The following is a 16,249-nucleotide window of genomic DNA, read 5'->3' as shown; positions in this document are numbered from 1 at the left end:
TCTCCGTTTCACACACTGTGCTGGGTCAGGGTCACCTTGATCCCGCACAGAGGGGGAGGGACTGATGGCTTCCCTGCTGACAGAACAAGGAGGTGGCAGCTGTGGCCAGCGTGACCCTGTGCCGTGGGGTTGCTAGAAGCCCCTCTCAAGAATGTTAGATTATCCCTGGGGGTGCAGACCCTGGGCTTCCTCTAGGGGCTGGAGCCCTGCTTCTGAGCAGTGGGTAGGTCCAGGAGGTCCCAGCAGCGGTCACTCGGGGACAAGGTACAGTGGGTGAATCGCTCACATCCCAGCGTGACGGGGGTGGGGGTGGGGTGGTAGTGGAGTGGTGTGTGGCCACTCCGTCCGGTGTGGTTTCCTTCAGCCCCACATTCTGTTCAACGATGTGCTGAGGAGATAATTCACTGGGAGCAGGGCATCCAAGGTGGCAGTTGTGTGGTCTGGAGGGGCAGTTCCAACGTGGGAATGCCTATTTTCCCAGCATCACTTGCTTGAACAATGCTCCTTCCTGTGGAGGCTTCATCCCACATGCTCGGAGGGTGTAGCTTTTGATGGATTTCTAGCCCAGCACTGCCTCTTTTTTTAAAAGAACTTATTTTTATTTACTTTTTTATTTGGGAACCAGACTGGAGGATCTAGGCAGGCCGAAGGCACTGTTGAGGGCACGCCTCTTCTTGGGTCTTTGGGACCTAGCAGCCTGGCAGAGATGCTGCAGGCAGAGGCCTGTCTTTCTCTGCCTAGATTATCTTTTTTTGTTGGTGGGACCGGAGATGATAATACTGAGGTCCCTGATGCTGGAGTTGATTTTGTCCAGTGGGAATGTGGGAGAGCCCCAGACCCTCAGACAGAGCAGTGGGGGCGCTGATGCCCATCTGTGTTCTCCGCACACCTATCTGTGAGTGTCCTGGACTCAGAGATGCTGCCCTTTGGGGCTGCTGTGGAATGTGACTGGATTGGGGAGAGCCATGGAGACCCTAGCTGGAGAAAAAGGCCATGCAGACAGGACGATGGGAGAGGAAAGCCGAGGAAGGTCCATCAATTTGGGGGCCAGACCATGCCCTGGGGAAGGGCAGTGTGAATGAGAGACAGAGGGTGGCTGTTCCCATTCAGCCAGGGAACCGTGGAGGGCAGCCCTTGTCCATTCATGCCGATTCCTTGGGAACAGTTAGGCAGCTTGTGGGTGAGAAACATGGGTCCTGGGCTGGCCTACCTGGGTGAGGCTCATGCCGCTCGATGCCTCAGTTTCCCTACCCACAAAGTGATATTTGCAGTGATGCCGAGGGTGCCATAGAGAAGTCTCAGGGACGGTGGAGTCATGTGAGTGGCTGATGTTCATCACTGTAGCAAGAGCCAGGCCTGGGCGTGGACCTTAGTGCTTGGGCTTGGGTCCCAGGCATCTGCTGGTTTTAAGAGCCATGCCAGCATGTGACGCTCGTAGCAGCAAAAGTGTTTTCGGGTCGTTTGTCTGGCTGATGCCTCCCATGGTCTGGACCTCTCCCCTTTGGCCTGCTCTGTGGAATGCCTCTCCAGTCAGCTAGGGTCCTGGCTTCCATAAACAATGGGGCTGAGGGGCCACTGGGGTGTGGGCAGGGCTTAGGAGGGAGCCCAAACAGAACTTTGAAATTCAGCATTGCGTTTAGCAGGACAACTGTCTGGGTAGGCACAGGACTCTGGGGCCACTGCCTCCTGTCCCTTCCATTCAGACTCCAGATCTGAACTGGAGAGGGCCTGCAGGCTGTAGGGGGTTTCCTTCGCAAGTGGCCACTCTGCCTTGGAAAGAGGTTGTTCCTGCCTAGTGATTTATCACCTCCGCGGGCTTTGTCGCTGGGGTGAAGGAGTGAGGGGGGGTCCTATTTAATAAATCCACAATTTATATTTAATAATAACAGTGACAGCTCAACATGGCCTCTGATTGAGCTTTGTGATTTACTCAGAGGCCCCCGAGACCCTGCTGGTAACTTGTCAGCCTTTGTCAGAGTGGTGATTGTCTGAAGCTGGGGCCTCCAGCCATGGGCCCTGGGGCTGAGAAATCCCAGGAGGTTTTTGGGAGAATCCTCCAGGCATCATGACCCGGGGCATGCAGGTATAACAGTGGGCAGTGAGAGGGAGGGTCAGAGTTACTGGAGTCTGTCATGAAGGTATCTGGGGTGGACACACTTGGTGTTAACTCTTCCCTCTGCCCTTTGGGGGTCACTGGAGACATGGGCCAGACCGTTTAAAGACCCTGTGGGTCCCTCAGGTGGTACTAGGTGCTGGAGAATGTAGGGACAGGAATGGTAGAGCTAGGCTGAGAGGTCTTGTCCTTGGCACTTGACTGGGTTGACACCTGATCCCTCCTTTCAGAGGGAGAAGCTAAGACTTTGGAAGGGGAGCACACGGAGCCAGGACACCCCCTTGGCCCTGTGCAGTGGCCTCAGCCCGTCCACTAAAGCAGAAGGGGACTCAGCTTCATCCTGGGCTCCTGGGCAGCAAACACAACAGATGCTCGGGTTTCCTAAACCTTCCAACCTCCCTCCTGCCCCGGGTTTTATGTGTGCTTGCATGAGTGTGCATGTGGATACGTGTGTGCACATGAGTGTGGTGTGTACATGTATATGTGCACATGGTGGTGTGTATGTGTGTGTGGTGTATGTGAGAGTATGTGGTGTGTGTATGTCTGTGTATATGTTTGCACATGTGTGTGTTGTGTGTGTGCACCTGTTGTGTGTATGTGAGTGTGTGGTGTGCCTGTGCGTGCACGCGCCTGTGCATACTTGTGGAGGCCAGAGGTATGGCTCCTCAGGAGCTTGCACCTTACTTTTGGAGACCTGGATCCTACTGTTCAGGGTCAGTCTCCTGTCTCCACCTTCCCAGTGCTGGGATTACAGGTTTGCATCTTTGTCCAGTTTTCACTTGGGTTCTTGGGGTTCAACTCAAGGGTCCTTCTGCTTCAGATCTCCTGACTGAGTTATCTCCTCAGCCCCAGCCTCAGATCTTCACACAGGCTGTTCCTTGGGCTTCTCTAGCTTTTGACCCTGAATGCTCTGTAGACATCCTTCACACGTCCCTGGAGCTGGGCAGGGGCCAGGGGCAAAGCAGAAGGGCACTGAGCCACCTCCTGGGCTCCTGGGCAGCGAACACAGCAGCTCTTCCTAGTCACACATCTCCTGGCCCTGTCCCAGCTGAAGATGTTCTTTCAGAGGTGGGCTTGGTTCCAAGGCACCCCTGTACCCCCTGCCCCATATCTGGTCCCTAGTACAGAAGATGGAAAAAAAAGAAGGGGATGGGAGGAGGGTCTGGGGCTCAGAGGTGCAGCAGCATTTGAGGGAAGCAGAGTGGACCATCCCAGCTGGAAGGACCAGCTACCCGAAGGCTGAGAGACAGTGGGAAGCACAGGCCGAGGGGTGTGCGTGGGCAGGGTGGCCGGGTCACCTTGGAACCTGCCCTTCTGGGGAGAGCACCAGACAGAGGGGGTCAGGGCAGTTGTGTTGTATGGAGCCGACCACTCACTGCCCGTCTTGGGTTTCAGTCTCCTCTTGTGCAGAATTCTCAAACAACATGGCCGATGCCCAGGCCCATGGCTGCATGTGTTACAGGAACCTCAGACTTCAGAGCACCCTTTTCCTCTGGGGCAACTGAGGGATAGCGCGTCTCTTAGGAGGCCTGTGTGGGTGTTGGATACCAGGCATGTTAGTGTCCAGGATGCCTTTGGGGGACAGAGCAGAAGGCACTTTACCCACTGAGTGATCTCCCTAGGTCCCTGAAGTCAGCTTCTGTGGCTGAAACAGCTTTTTCCCGAGGCTCAGTTTTGTCACCTGTAAAATGGGGGTGCTGGTAGGGTACTGTGCAGAGGGTTTCAAGGAGGGAGAAGAGAGCAGATGCGAGGACACTGCTCAGTCGGTGCTGAGTTCCCAGACACTGGGAGCCAAGCTTGCTCTCTTTTCTTGCAGGGTTGGGCAAACAGCTTTGCCGCAGAACTGAGCTGGGGAAAAGAGACTTTAGCTCGCTTGCTCTCTGGGGATCTCTAGGCTTCTATCTTCACTGTGCTCGGAAGCCTCGGGGTGCAGGGAAATAAGGTAAAGTTAATTAAAGAGCTCGGGCTCCCACAACCACCCCTGTTGATGAGAGCCCCCGGCTGCCTGGTGGCCAGGTCGCTTCTTAAGGAGAGACTGCCGGATCCCACCACACGCCCGGCCTCCCCTTCTTCCTTTGATCTCTTTGACTTAGTCTTTGTAACTTTATGGCATCTGTAAAGTGTGTGTGTGTGTGTGTGTGTGTGTGTGTGTGTGTGTGTGTGTGTGATGGGTAGGAGAACATGTGGATTTGTTTGGTTTGCCTGAGCTCCCGTGTCCACCGGTAGGTAGGTAGTCCAGTGCTGATTGGCTGCCTGTGGTCCAGTCAGCGCTGTCAGGATGGTCAGAGATCACAGGTGGGGGACCCCCACACCCCTCACCTGTTAGACTGTCTTGGAGAGGAGGTGCTGGGAGTCCCAGAGGACCTAGGAAAGGTGACAATTGCAGGGAGATTTGCCTTCCAGGTCTGTTCATGCACTGCCTCCTTCTGGAAGCTTCCAGGAACCCAGAGCAGGTTAGGGCCCTTCCATTGCTCCCTTACACCTGGAGGCTGCAGGGTCACAGCCTAGTCCAATCTGTAGCTGCCTGCAATCTGTGGGCTCCTGGTGGGTGGGGCCCTAGCTTGCTCATCCCTCTGGCCCTCGCTGGCCTCGGAAGCTGGTACCTATTAGGTACTCAGTATTTGTGCTAATTGAACACGGAATGGGTGTATGGAGAGAGGAGACGAGAGCCCATACCCTTCCCGGCTGCCCATCATTGGGCTCATTTGGCAAATTTCTCCATCTTTCCAGTCAGCCTAGCTCCAAGCTGCTGAGGCTCCGTCTTGGCTTAACAACCCCCAAAGGGGGACCAAGGGGGTTCCCCCCTGCGGGGCCTCAGAGATGGAGGAGAGGCTGGCGTGGCGCCTCCACCTGCTGCAGATCCAGCATGAGGAGGCATCCTGCACATTAGCATGCCGAACCCATGTCTCTCATAAGGTGTTAATTAAATTTCTTCGAAGTATATTGTCTGAAAAAAAAAAAAAGGATAATTAGAAAGATGTCTTTAAAAGTATTTATGTAACTGATACGGTACTGCTTTTGGTTTGTCGCATAATTAGATTTAAACACGACTCCTCGAGCAGCATACTCGTTCGGAGAGGGCTGCTTGTTGAAATGTCATTGCGTTGTTTTTAAGCGCTGTGAGCCTGGTGAAGTCATTTAGTTGGGGATGCGGTATGCTCTGTGAAGAACGCTGCACTGGGGGGGGGTCTGTGGAGGGTCCTCAGCTGGCTGCGAGGGCTCATAGGGGTGGGGATGGAGCTTATTTAGCTGTATTCCTTTTAATTTCTGGAGTGTTCTTATCCAGGGAGGTACAAACCCAGGCCGTGGGTTCTGCTTGTGTCTAAGAGACAGTGGCAGAGCCGGGCTCAGGGACCTGGTTTCTGATGGCAGGCTGTTGTTTCACACAATCCCAGAAGGCTCTTGGTATCAAAATGACCACACTATCTTAGTCCCGGGAAAACTGTTACCTGTCTTTTGCACCCCCCCTCCAACTCTTCCTGCCCCCCACTGTTCTCCATGGTGATGGCGCTCTGCATCCTTTGGGCTGAGTGTTGAGCTCACGGCCAGTTCTCTTGAATGGACCAGGGATTTCAGGCCACTCATCGTCGTCGGTGGGGCAATAGTGCCCCCCAGGGGTGAAAGCTGGTTTTGAGAGGTTGAAAAAGAAACCGTGGCTTGTGGACAGAGCCCAGAACAGCTAGCACGGGAGACAGAGCATTTCTGTGATGATCAAACTCCATGGGCTCGGCAGCAACCACAAAGCCGGGAAATGCCTGCTTTAGTCCAGAACAGCTGGGCTGTAATTGTAGGCGCTGCACGTGGGCATGCCGCTCAGGCACGCACAGAGGCTCCTCTCCGAGGCTCCCACATTGCACAAAGCGGCTTAAAGAAGGGGTTATTTTGCCTCAGAGTTGGAGGGTACAGTCTGTCATGGCTTGGAAGGCATGGTGGCAGTAATGTGGGGGAGCTGGTCCCATTCTACCCGGTGTCAAGTAGCAGGGCCAGATGACCGTTGGTGCTCAGCTCTCAGGATGCCAATGGTGCTCCCTACATAAAGGTGAAGCCTTTAGGGAAGAAGGGTTTCACAACTCCCAGATCTGTATTTCCATGGCGATCCAAAGTTCCATCAAGTTGACAATGAAGATTAAACCTTACACTGTGGAAGAGAGGGGAAACTGAGGCAAGGAGACAAGAACATTTTGCTGGACCCTCCAGAAGGCTGGGCGTTTGGCTCATGTTCCGTTGGACACTATCTGCGTTGATGTGGCTGGGAGCATGGAGTGGCTGTATTTTGGAGACCCACCACCCCACAAGATCACAGCTCTGTGACACCCCCCCCCATAACCCACGGCATCTTCTCTCCCTGCAGGGTGGACCCGGTGCCTCATGATGCCCCAAAGCCACCTGGCTACACACGTTTTGTCTGTGTTTCCGACACCCACTCAAGGACAGACCCCATCCAGATGCCCTATGGTGATGTGCTGATCCACGCAGGGGACTTCACGGAGCTGGGGCTCCCAAGCGAAGTGAAGAAGTTCAACGAGTGGCTGGGTAAGTCCTGTGCACTGAGCACAGCCGGTGTCTGGGAGGATATGGCACCCGGAGCCGCCCCTGCCCTCTCCTAGTAATGTGTCATCCCTGCCTCGCCCTAGACCTCCTGATCCTGTGCCTTTCCCTGTCCACTGCCTTGGGGCGCCTTTCCTGGCCTCTCAGACTGGGTCTGCCCTTTTCTCCCATCCTACCTTGGGTGTGACTTCATATTTGTTTGGCTCACATGTGTGTGGTCCACCCATGTGTTCAGCCTTGAGTCCCTGGCATAAGTGTGTTCACAAAGCAGCTGGTAAATGAAAAAAAATGAATGAATAACTGAGTTGTGGTGTGAAGAATGACTTTCTGGGAACAGTGATTCCAGGGCAGATCTTCTACTCATATACTTGTGGTTCAGCCTCCAGTGAGGAGACCCCTCTGCTCTGTGGCCCCATGGTGTCACAGGGACCTGAGGTGGTTCATCCTGTGGGCATCAGATGGTGTAGGTGGCAGAGCTTGATCCCACAAAGTAATGGGTAGGACTTTGTCCTGGTTCTTTTTTTTTTCTTTCAAGTTAAAGATATGAACTAGCATGCCCCCACCCCCAACACGCTCCTTCCCCAACACCTACAGTAGGGAATTTGCATGTTCTGGAGTCTGTGGAAAAGTCACAGTGAGGTGGCTGTGTCTCTGCCTTGGGGAAGGGTGGACAGATGGATGGCTCCTGAGTAGCCTGGTGCATAGACCTGCTGTCCTGGAGAGGAGAAGTAGGTGTGTCGATCGATCGATCAATCGATCCCTCCCAACGGAAGCTCCCCAGTGGCCATGGCTGCCAGACTGTCCAGTCCTTTGCAGTCCCTGTGTGGACCACACGCAGCTGACTGGGAGCAGGGGGCCGGCCATGAAGCGGGTAGCTGTACTGAGCGAGAGGCCCGGCTCTGCCAGTGAGACAAATATTTACAAGCAAGGCTTTTCTTCCCACTTGGCAGGCTTGGCACTTTAAATATTGATTTTTCAAATGGGAAATTTTAATCCAAGCTCATTTGGGCTAGAACATGTGAAGGCTAGGGTAGGGAGTGTGTAGTCGAGGCCAGAGACAGCCAGGTGCTTCCCTGGACATGCGCTGGGCTGTCTCCTTCAGGGTTCTCCATGCCCAGGGTAGCTCTTTGTCCCTTCTGCTGTGAGTGATAGAAGGTGAGAGTTTCCCTTTGGCTGGGTCAGGATCACCACAGGCCAGATACCTACTGTGTGCCAGGTTCTTCTCTGCTCTCTGCCTTGGTGAAATGTGACCATAGCTTTGGTGAGATATTTCTTTGTGCATTCTCTTTTGACAGATGAGAATTCATGGACCCTGCAGTATGGCTCAAATACTTGAGCTGAGTGGTCTGTGGGCCCGGATCATCAAGGGACTATGGCATGGGGATGGGCTGTGGCTTTCTCCAGGGAAGGGGAGTCTTCAAGGTGGACTTCTCTTGGAGGCTTGGGCCTTGACAGAGGAGTTGAGAGTCAGCACAGGGTGTGGCCAGATGGTTTGGGGCAAAGCATGGGACCCTGAAGGCTTCCTCCCACAGGCCTCTCTTTTTGGCTGCCTTGAAGCATTTGAAGAGGCCAGGGATGTCACTGCGTAGGGTGAGCTGCAGGCTGGGGAGCCGGGAGCTGCCCTCTATTCTTGATCCAGGGCCAGGAACCAGGCACTTGGTGGAAATGTTATTGGTTGCTAGAGTGTGCTGCTCCTGCTGGGAGAAGAGACTCCTGGGGGCTTGGAGATTCCGGCTGGGAAATAGTCGTGTGTGTGTGTGTGTGTGTGTGTGTGTGTGTGTGTGTGTGTAGGTGTGTGTATGTGTGGTGTCTGTGTGTGTGTTGTCTGTGTGTCAGTGTGTGTGTATGTGTGTGTGTGTGTCTGTGTGTGTCTCTGTGTGTGTGTGTAGGTGTGTGTGTGTGTGTAGGTGTAGGTGTGTGTGTGGTGTCTGTGTGTGTGTGCAGAGTGCATGTGGATACAGCATGTGTTTCCTGAGTGCCCACTCTGTGCCCTCCTCTGTAGAATCACCTCCTTCAGTCCTGATGACGTGAGGGAGCAGCTATTGTTAGCTCCATTTTACAGAGTGGAAAACCAAGGTCCGGAGAAGCAAAGCAACTTGCCCAAGGCCACGCAGCTAGTATGTGGCAGAGCTGGGATTCAAACTCAGGCAGTAGGACTCTGCGATTAGGCTCTTCGTTACATCTCTTGTTCTTAGTGGTGGGGTGCGTGGCTTTACTGTCTGGGGCTGACACCCCGGGTCTGCTTCCTGAGTGGGTGACTGTGGCAGCTGGAGGTCTTTCTGGACCTCAGTTACTCCATTTTGCATGGTGGTCAGGCTACCTTGTCCACCTCCAAAGACAGCTCAGAGGCCGGCGTGGGAGAAACCGTTGATTAAGCTTTGTGCACTGTAAAGTGTAGAGTGCAAGCACGGATGCTTCTGTGAACTGGTATGAACTGGTATTTGCCATATCAGGACTCCCTCAGGAAAGGAGTGGGGAACTGGCAGGCTTGGCTGTAAATGCATGTTAACCTCTCTGCTTCCGAGTGTTGACGTGTGATCTCTGCAGCCAGCCATCTCCACAGACAGAGAACAGACCGGAAGACTCACCTCTGGGGGGTCCGTAGGAGTCAGCCTATGTCGGGGGCTGGGAACAGTGGGGAACAAGTGTCTGGGGCCCTGCTCAGTCTCTTGGGGAGATAGTGATCTGGTCCATAGAGAGAAGCACGACTCTGCGGAGGACTGACCTGGGGACCTGGGGATGTGGTCGTGCAGGCCTTTGGCTGGGTGCTTATGGCGACTTTGGACCAGACCTGAGGGTGAACATTGGGTAGAGTGTGCAGAGCTGGGGAGGACTGTGGGGCCGGGGACATGGCTGCCGTAGGCCCGGAGGTGGGAGAGGTGTGAGGAGGGCTGGTTAGCAATTGGTGCTGATTCTAAGTGTGACGGAGGCTTTAACAGGAGTGGGGAGGGGCTAAGGAGGGCTCCGTGACTTTCCAAAGGCAGATCTGGATAGTAGAGTCAGGGTGGTGGCATCATGGCTGGATACTCCGGAAGATTCCAGAATGGATGTCTGGGTCAGGAGAATCATTTCCTTTGCCATGGCCTTGCTCTCCTCTAGTTCCTTAAGGGAAGCGTGTGCTACTCAGCAGCAGATAAAGACAGAGCTCATGGCTCTGAGACCTGGTCTCCTTGGTGGCTGGTGCTGTACATCTGTCCAGGAGGAGTGTCCCACCTGGCTATCCAGTCACCCCAGTGTACTCACGAGTCTTTCTCAGCCTGCAGGCATGCCACTGCCTGGGTCCTGGAGCTGAACCCCAGGGAATGTCTTCCCTCCTTGCTGATCTCAGGGATAAATGTGAAGTTTCATTCCAGGCCAGTTCCTGACAGATGGGAGATTTAAAAGCTAGCGTCAAGTCTCAGGGAGACAGGTTTAGGTACCTGACCAGGGCTGAGCAGCCCACCCACCACCCCACACTGCCTCTGAGCCGCTGCCAGCTTGCAGGGATGTCTGTGTTCTCATCATTATAGGCATCCTGCCTTCCGGGTCCTTGGAGGGGTGAAGGTGGGAGCCGCAGCGGCACCCCGGTTTCTCCTGTGACTGTCCCAGGAAGAAGTTAAGAAATGGCTGAGGGCACATCCGCCAGCTTTTCAGAGTCAAAGGAAAAATGCAAAACTTGATGAATGGAGCGAAGGAAGTTCCTTCTTTTCCTCTTCCTCGGCGATGACGTGATCAGCAGCAGGCAGCGCAGTCACCCCCCCCCCCACTCCCCCAAGACTGGTTGGTTCAGGGTTCCCTGGGTGAGGACACCAGGCCGGGATCTGCTGCCGCCAAATGATAAATGGTAGTCCCGTGGGGAACACGTCTGCTTATTGCTGGACGGCCCAGGACCACCTCCTGGCCCCTGGCTGGGGATACATGGTTTTTATGGCCTCCATTCCATTTCCAGCTTCAGGTCGGTCCCTGCATACCCCAGGGTGGGCAGGAGGCCAAAGGCCGCTCATTCATTCCCATCCCTCCCTGTAGCCTGTGCTCGGTGCACCTGGCACCCAACGGGCACTTCTGCAGACTTCTCCTTCCTGGCCCCAGATCCTCCTTCCTCTTGCTTCTCCATCACGTCTTTGGAGCCCCGTCCTGATCCGTGAAGGGGCGTCCCTCCATTCCCTCCCTCTCAACCACCTTAACCACAGACAGTGCCCCAGCTTTTACTCCCACGCAAACCAGTGGGATACCTCGAGGGAATTAATTTCCCTTTCTCCAGGGCCAGCGGACAGTTCAGGTCACACACACACACACACACACACACACACACACACACACACACACCCCACCCCATGCGTGGTGACTCAAACTACGGCTTGCCACAATATAAACCAGTGGCTGGTCAGTCTGCCTGTCTGGGCCCAGATGTTGTCTGTCCTCTTGGCCTGCTGGCCTCTTCACTCACCAGCCTCACCTGCTGCATGTGTGGGGTGCTGGATGAGCCAGTCCCAGCTGGCTCCCGTTCCTGCCGTGGGGTGGGCTCCCGTGAGCCTCTCTGAAAGGGCTGGGGCTGGAGATGAGGCCAGCTCAGCCCAGGCAGCTTAGCCTTGGGCATGGAAGAAAAGCAGAGTGAGGTCCGGGAAGGGCACAATGAACCAGCTGATTCTGTCGCACACGGCCTCGGGCAGAGGAGGAAGACGGGGTGGGGGTGGGGGGCACCCTTAATGGAGTGTTTAGAAGTTATAATTAACTTTTCCTGGCGCCCTGGCATAGAGAAGACAATATAAAAGTGGGCCAAGGATTTAGTTAAATAGAGCTCGCTCTTCTGCAAGGAAACCCTTAATTAAAATCTGCGAGGGAGGAAGGGGGTGGGGGGAAGTGGCGGACGTACTGCAAACCCGGGTCTGGATCTTGCCTCATTGGTAGCCTTGCCATGGCTGTGCTGAAGGTCGGAGGACGGTCCATTTTGCCTCTTTGTAGTTCAGGTGGGGGAAGGAGCCAGGGAGAGTGAGTGGTCCTGCAAAGCCCCTGAAGAGCCAACACATTCTGATTATTCCTGTCAAAAGATGTTTCAGTTGCTGCTGGAGTTTGACGACCCTCCTTAGCTACCTCCTTTCCCTCCCTCCTGATTGGCTGTCTCCGCTAGGGTGGCCCCTGTGGTCTCTCACCTCTTTGGAGGTCGATTTTGGCCTTGCATGGGAAGGGCTCCATAGTTCTCAGTGTTGGGGTATCAGGGTGGGCGGCCTTATGCTGACCATGTCAGGACCCCAGAGAACTTGAACTCAGGGCTCTGGGACCACTGGTGGCTCAGGAACCAGCTGTTCTCAGCAGCTGGTTAACCACCCTAGTCCATTTCAATCAAATGAGAGAGGCCTGAACCTTGCCTGCGGGACTAGAGTTTCCAGGTCCCATCCAGGGAAGCTGCACCGGGGTCCACAAGCCTTATGAAGTTACGGTCCCAGTGTGCATTAGTTGGGGTCTGCCTCTCCTGCCTAGCTATGGGGACAGGCAGGGATCCTCATTCAGCCCAGTGGGTACATGTCCTGGGGGTCTGCTATGTTCCCTGATATGAAGAGTCAGCCATAATAGTATGGAAGGATTTGTTTGACCCCTGAAGTAGTGACAGGTAAGCCCAGTGAGAGGGTAGGATCATTTAGTACCGAACAGAAGACCCTAGTCAACTCACAGAGTTGGGGTGTTAGCTGACTGTGGTGGGGGCTGCCTGGAAGACCCTCTAGGAGGGGCCTGAGCTGAGAAAGACCCCGCCATGAACTTCCTGGTGCTGGTAGGTGGGGGAGCCCAGGTGTAGACCACTTGCCGCAGCCCTTCGGAGTTTGGTCATTTGCTGCACAAGGCTGGGGGGGGCGGGGTCACTGTTCAGGAGCCCCACTGGCTGCAGGGTGGAGATTGAGTGGAAACGGAGCTGCGGGGACGTTGGCATAGGGGGGGGGGGGGGGGGGGGGGGGGGGGCCAGGGGCATGAAGGCATGAGAGGGGGAGATTGTGGGCCTGGTCCTCAAAAGAGATAGAGATGAGATGAATTCCCATGGGGGCATGTTAGTTAGGAAAAAAAAATCTAACCATGGGGATGCTCACAGACTCAGGGCAGCTGCCTGCAAGAGACCTCCAGCCAGTCAGAGCAAACCTCCACTGGTGGGTGGGGGGCTCCTTAGGCCCCACTCGGGCTGAGAAGCCACTGGCAGTTGCAAGTGGCGGGGGGAGGGAGTTATTTTCTTTGGGTTAGGTAGGTTGCAGTTGTTCTGGTGGATGGCCCCCACCATATGCATCTGGGCAGCACTGATTAAACATAGAGGGGTAATGAATGAATGAATGAATGAATGAAAGGAGAGAGAAAGAAAAAGAGGAACACAGATTTGGGTCCAGGGGAACTATAGGGGACCAAGAGAGGTGGTATCATTGAAATACATTTTATACATGTATGAAGCACTCAAATAAGCTAAAACAATCAATAAAAATGTCCAAAGTACATTGTTTTCTTTTGAAAGCTAACAAGAGTTGTTGCTGAGCATGCGCATGGCCTGGAAAATATATTGCACATTACGTCAGTGTTCAGACATTTTCAGGAGCCAAGACTCAGGCCTAAAGATTAAGTTTTGTTGTAGTTGGCTCTTGCTACTTATCTGTCTATCTATCTATCTATCTATCTATCTATCTATCTATCTATCTATATCTATATCTATCTATCTATCTATTAAAATTTATTATACTGGGTCACATGAGGCTATTTTTATGTGCTTTTACCACACCCCCTGTTTGAAATAATTATTATTTTGTGTGGAGGGGTTTGTGTGAGGTCACAAGCCAACTTGGTGGGGTCAGTTCTCTCTTTGCACCCTTCAGTGGGTTCTGGGAACCAAAATCAAGTTATCAGGCTTGCGTGGCAAACGCTTTAACCCGCATGAGCCACTGCGGTGACCGCGTTTTCTCTTTTCTCTTTTTAACACCGGGGCCTGGCGTCATTTCTGGTGTCTTTTCTCTCAGAGTCTGGCAGTCAGGGATTCTGATGGGGTAGTCACCGTCACCAATGTGAGAAAGAGTGATTGGTGTTCCACTGCAGGACGGATGGATGCCTAGTGCTGTGGGGATTGGGATTCGTTTAAAAGTTAATTTTCTATATTCTTTATTAAAAAAAAAAAAAAAAAAAAAAAGAAACAACCCTTACAAAGCAAACTGTGTTTTAGGGGCTAAAAGGGAGAAAATTAACTTCTAATAAAGATGAAAGACCTGAGATTGGAAGTTGTGGTGGGCAATTTTGGCTAGCCATAATTACAGTATTTTCATGTTAATGCATAAGCCCCTTGGAAGGTGTGCTTAAGCGCTAATTACCTATTTACAACAGAGTGGCTTCTCAAATGAAATGAGACCCGCTGGTGTGTGTGTGTGTGTGTGTGTGTGTGTGTGTGTGTGTGTGTGTGCATGTGCATAGTGTGGTTCACTGTGGTATATTTTATATGTTTTTTAAGGACCATAATCCAATATATATATATATATATATATATATATGTCTTAAATAACAACAACAACAATAATAATAATGTTCAAACAAGACAAATGCATTTCTTTGAAAGCCCTGGACTGCCCAGGAGTTCTTGCATGGTTTAGGGTTTTAGTTTTTGCTTACTTGTGTTCTATCTTACATCCAAGGGTTTAGGATGGCTGATAAAACTAATAATGACATAGTAAAACATCCCAGTGTTCATGATGGATTAAAAATGTGCTCCTGGAGTATCAACATTTGGGGCTACGTGGCTCTGTGAGTGGGAAATTGGGGTTTGAGCTTCCTGGGGGCCAAAGTGAAAATGGAAATATGCCGATGCTGACTCTCCCCATTGACACGTCTCCTTTAGCTCTGGGTTCATCCCCAGGGTTCCACCCGAGTCTTTCCTGTGGGAGGATCTTGTCAAAGGATTTTATGTGAATAACCACAAAGGTTTGTTTAGTGTTTTCTAATGTATAAAACAAGTCCCTTTATGTCACTCATTTTGAATTCCTGTCCTCCATACCACCCCTGCTTTCTTTTAGTCTGAGGTTTCTTTTTCCATCTGCTGGCTTGGGATTCTTCTTCTTCTTCTTCTTCTTCTTCTTCTTCTTCTTCTTCTCTTCTCCTCCTCCTCCTCCTCCTCCTCCTCCTCCTCCTCCTCCTCCTCCTTTTTCTGCATCTACTTGGTTACTCATAACATCTTTACCTCCCATACGATTCAACAGTAAACTCGTCCAGCTGTCCTGCACTGCTCCTTCCTGCCTTCTATTGCCGCCATCTCGCAGGCATCCTTGCTGCCCAGAGACTCCACTCCTTGTTTGTTTTGAAGCCCACCCTGAGGGTCACCCTGGGCATTCGTGTTCCAGTTTTCAGGGGCTGTTACTCAGTCGGCATTTGCTGAGCTCCTCATATGGGTTGGGCTTGACTCCAGGCACCGGGGGTTCAGCAGTGAGCCTCTGTAAGGCCGAGGGAGAAGGCAGAGCCTGCGTACCCAGAGCTGTGATATAGCAAGGACAGAGGAGCAGGTGAGGGTAGGAACCTCAGTGAGGTGAAGGCTGAGCAGAGATGTGAACAGTTGGGGCCAGCGCTGATCCTGTCCCGGCTCGGAGGCAGCTGCCGTCTCCAGCTGATATGAGGGCTGGGAGGTCCACTGAGTGGCTGAGTGAGGTGGGGGATGAAGTCCAGGAATTCAGAGCTTCAGGCAGAAGGCACTTTGTTGGGCTTGGGCGTGGGGTAGTGTTTGGACTGAGGAAAGGTGGGCTCAGTCCTAGCTTGAACAGGTTGTGGGACAGTTGGGAGCCTAGGGCTGGTATTCCTACATACCTGGTGGCTCTGATCCTCTTCCATCCGGTGTCTGTAGGGCACCTACCTCCCTGACTCCACACTTCGTCCTAGACACCGGGGGAGACAGTGGCAGGAGCCCACGGAGACTCCCACCCCAGAGACGTTAAGACAAGAGGACGAGGAGACAGTGGAGGGAGAGGCTGGGACCAGGTTGGGCTGTTCAGGCTTCAGTCCCAGCTCATCTGCCTCCCAGATGCGGCATGGCGGACAGGTGGCTGTCCTCTGCAGTGGTGAGTGGACTGGCCTTCTGGGTGGAGGGCCCAGCGTGGTCCTGACACGTGGCCCGACCGTCCCTCTCACCTTCAGGTTCATCAGCTCTTGTCCACTCTTCAGTTTTCTCATGAGTCTGAGGAAAGCTGCTATAAGGAGGCAGGCTTCCTTCTGGCTCAGTTCCAGGGCTCAGTCCATCGTGGCTGGAAAGCATGGTGGTGGGCGCGTGAGGCATCTGGTCATATCATGTCCACACTCCAGAGGTGGGGGGGGGGGGGGGAGACAGACAGAGACCGAGACAGAGAGAAAGAAAGAGGAGACACAGAGGTAGAGAAAGAGACAGAGACACAGAGAGAATGAGACAGAGAGAGACTAAGAGAGAAAGAGACAGAGAGAGACAGAAAGAGACACAGAGAAAAAAGAGACAGAGATGACAGAGACAGAGAAAGAGAGACAGAGAGATAGAGACAGAGAGATAGAGAAAGACAGAGAGATAGACAGAAATGACAGAGACAGAGAAAAAAGAGACAGAGATGACAGAGATAGAGAGAAAGAGAGACAGAGAGATAGAGA

General features: G+C 53.1%; 1 protein-coding gene across 3 annotated transcripts in view; it reads left to right on the top strand.

Moving 5' to 3' along the window:
• Window positions 1-16,249, top strand: part of Mpped1 (metallophosphoesterase domain containing 1) — a 78,573-nt gene that overhangs the window by 12,723 nt on the left and 49,601 nt on the right. For all 3 annotated transcript variants that reach the window (XM_028856739.2, XM_028856740.2, XM_028856741.2), the window contains exon 3: window positions 6,465-6,646. In XM_028856739.2, coding sequence (XP_028712572.1) covers window positions 6,465-6,646 — 182 coding nt within the window. The remainder of the gene's footprint in view (window positions 1-6,464; window positions 6,647-16,249) is intronic.

The sequence above is a fragment of the Peromyscus leucopus genome, chromosome 20 (assembly GCF_004664715.2).
Source record: "Peromyscus leucopus breed LL Stock chromosome 20, UCI_PerLeu_2.1, whole genome shotgun sequence".
Taxonomy (NCBI): Eukaryota; Metazoa; Chordata; class Mammalia; order Rodentia; family Cricetidae; genus Peromyscus; species Peromyscus leucopus.
Note: the sequence above shows the minus strand (reverse complement) of the source record. Positions and strands in the feature narration are given on the sequence as shown.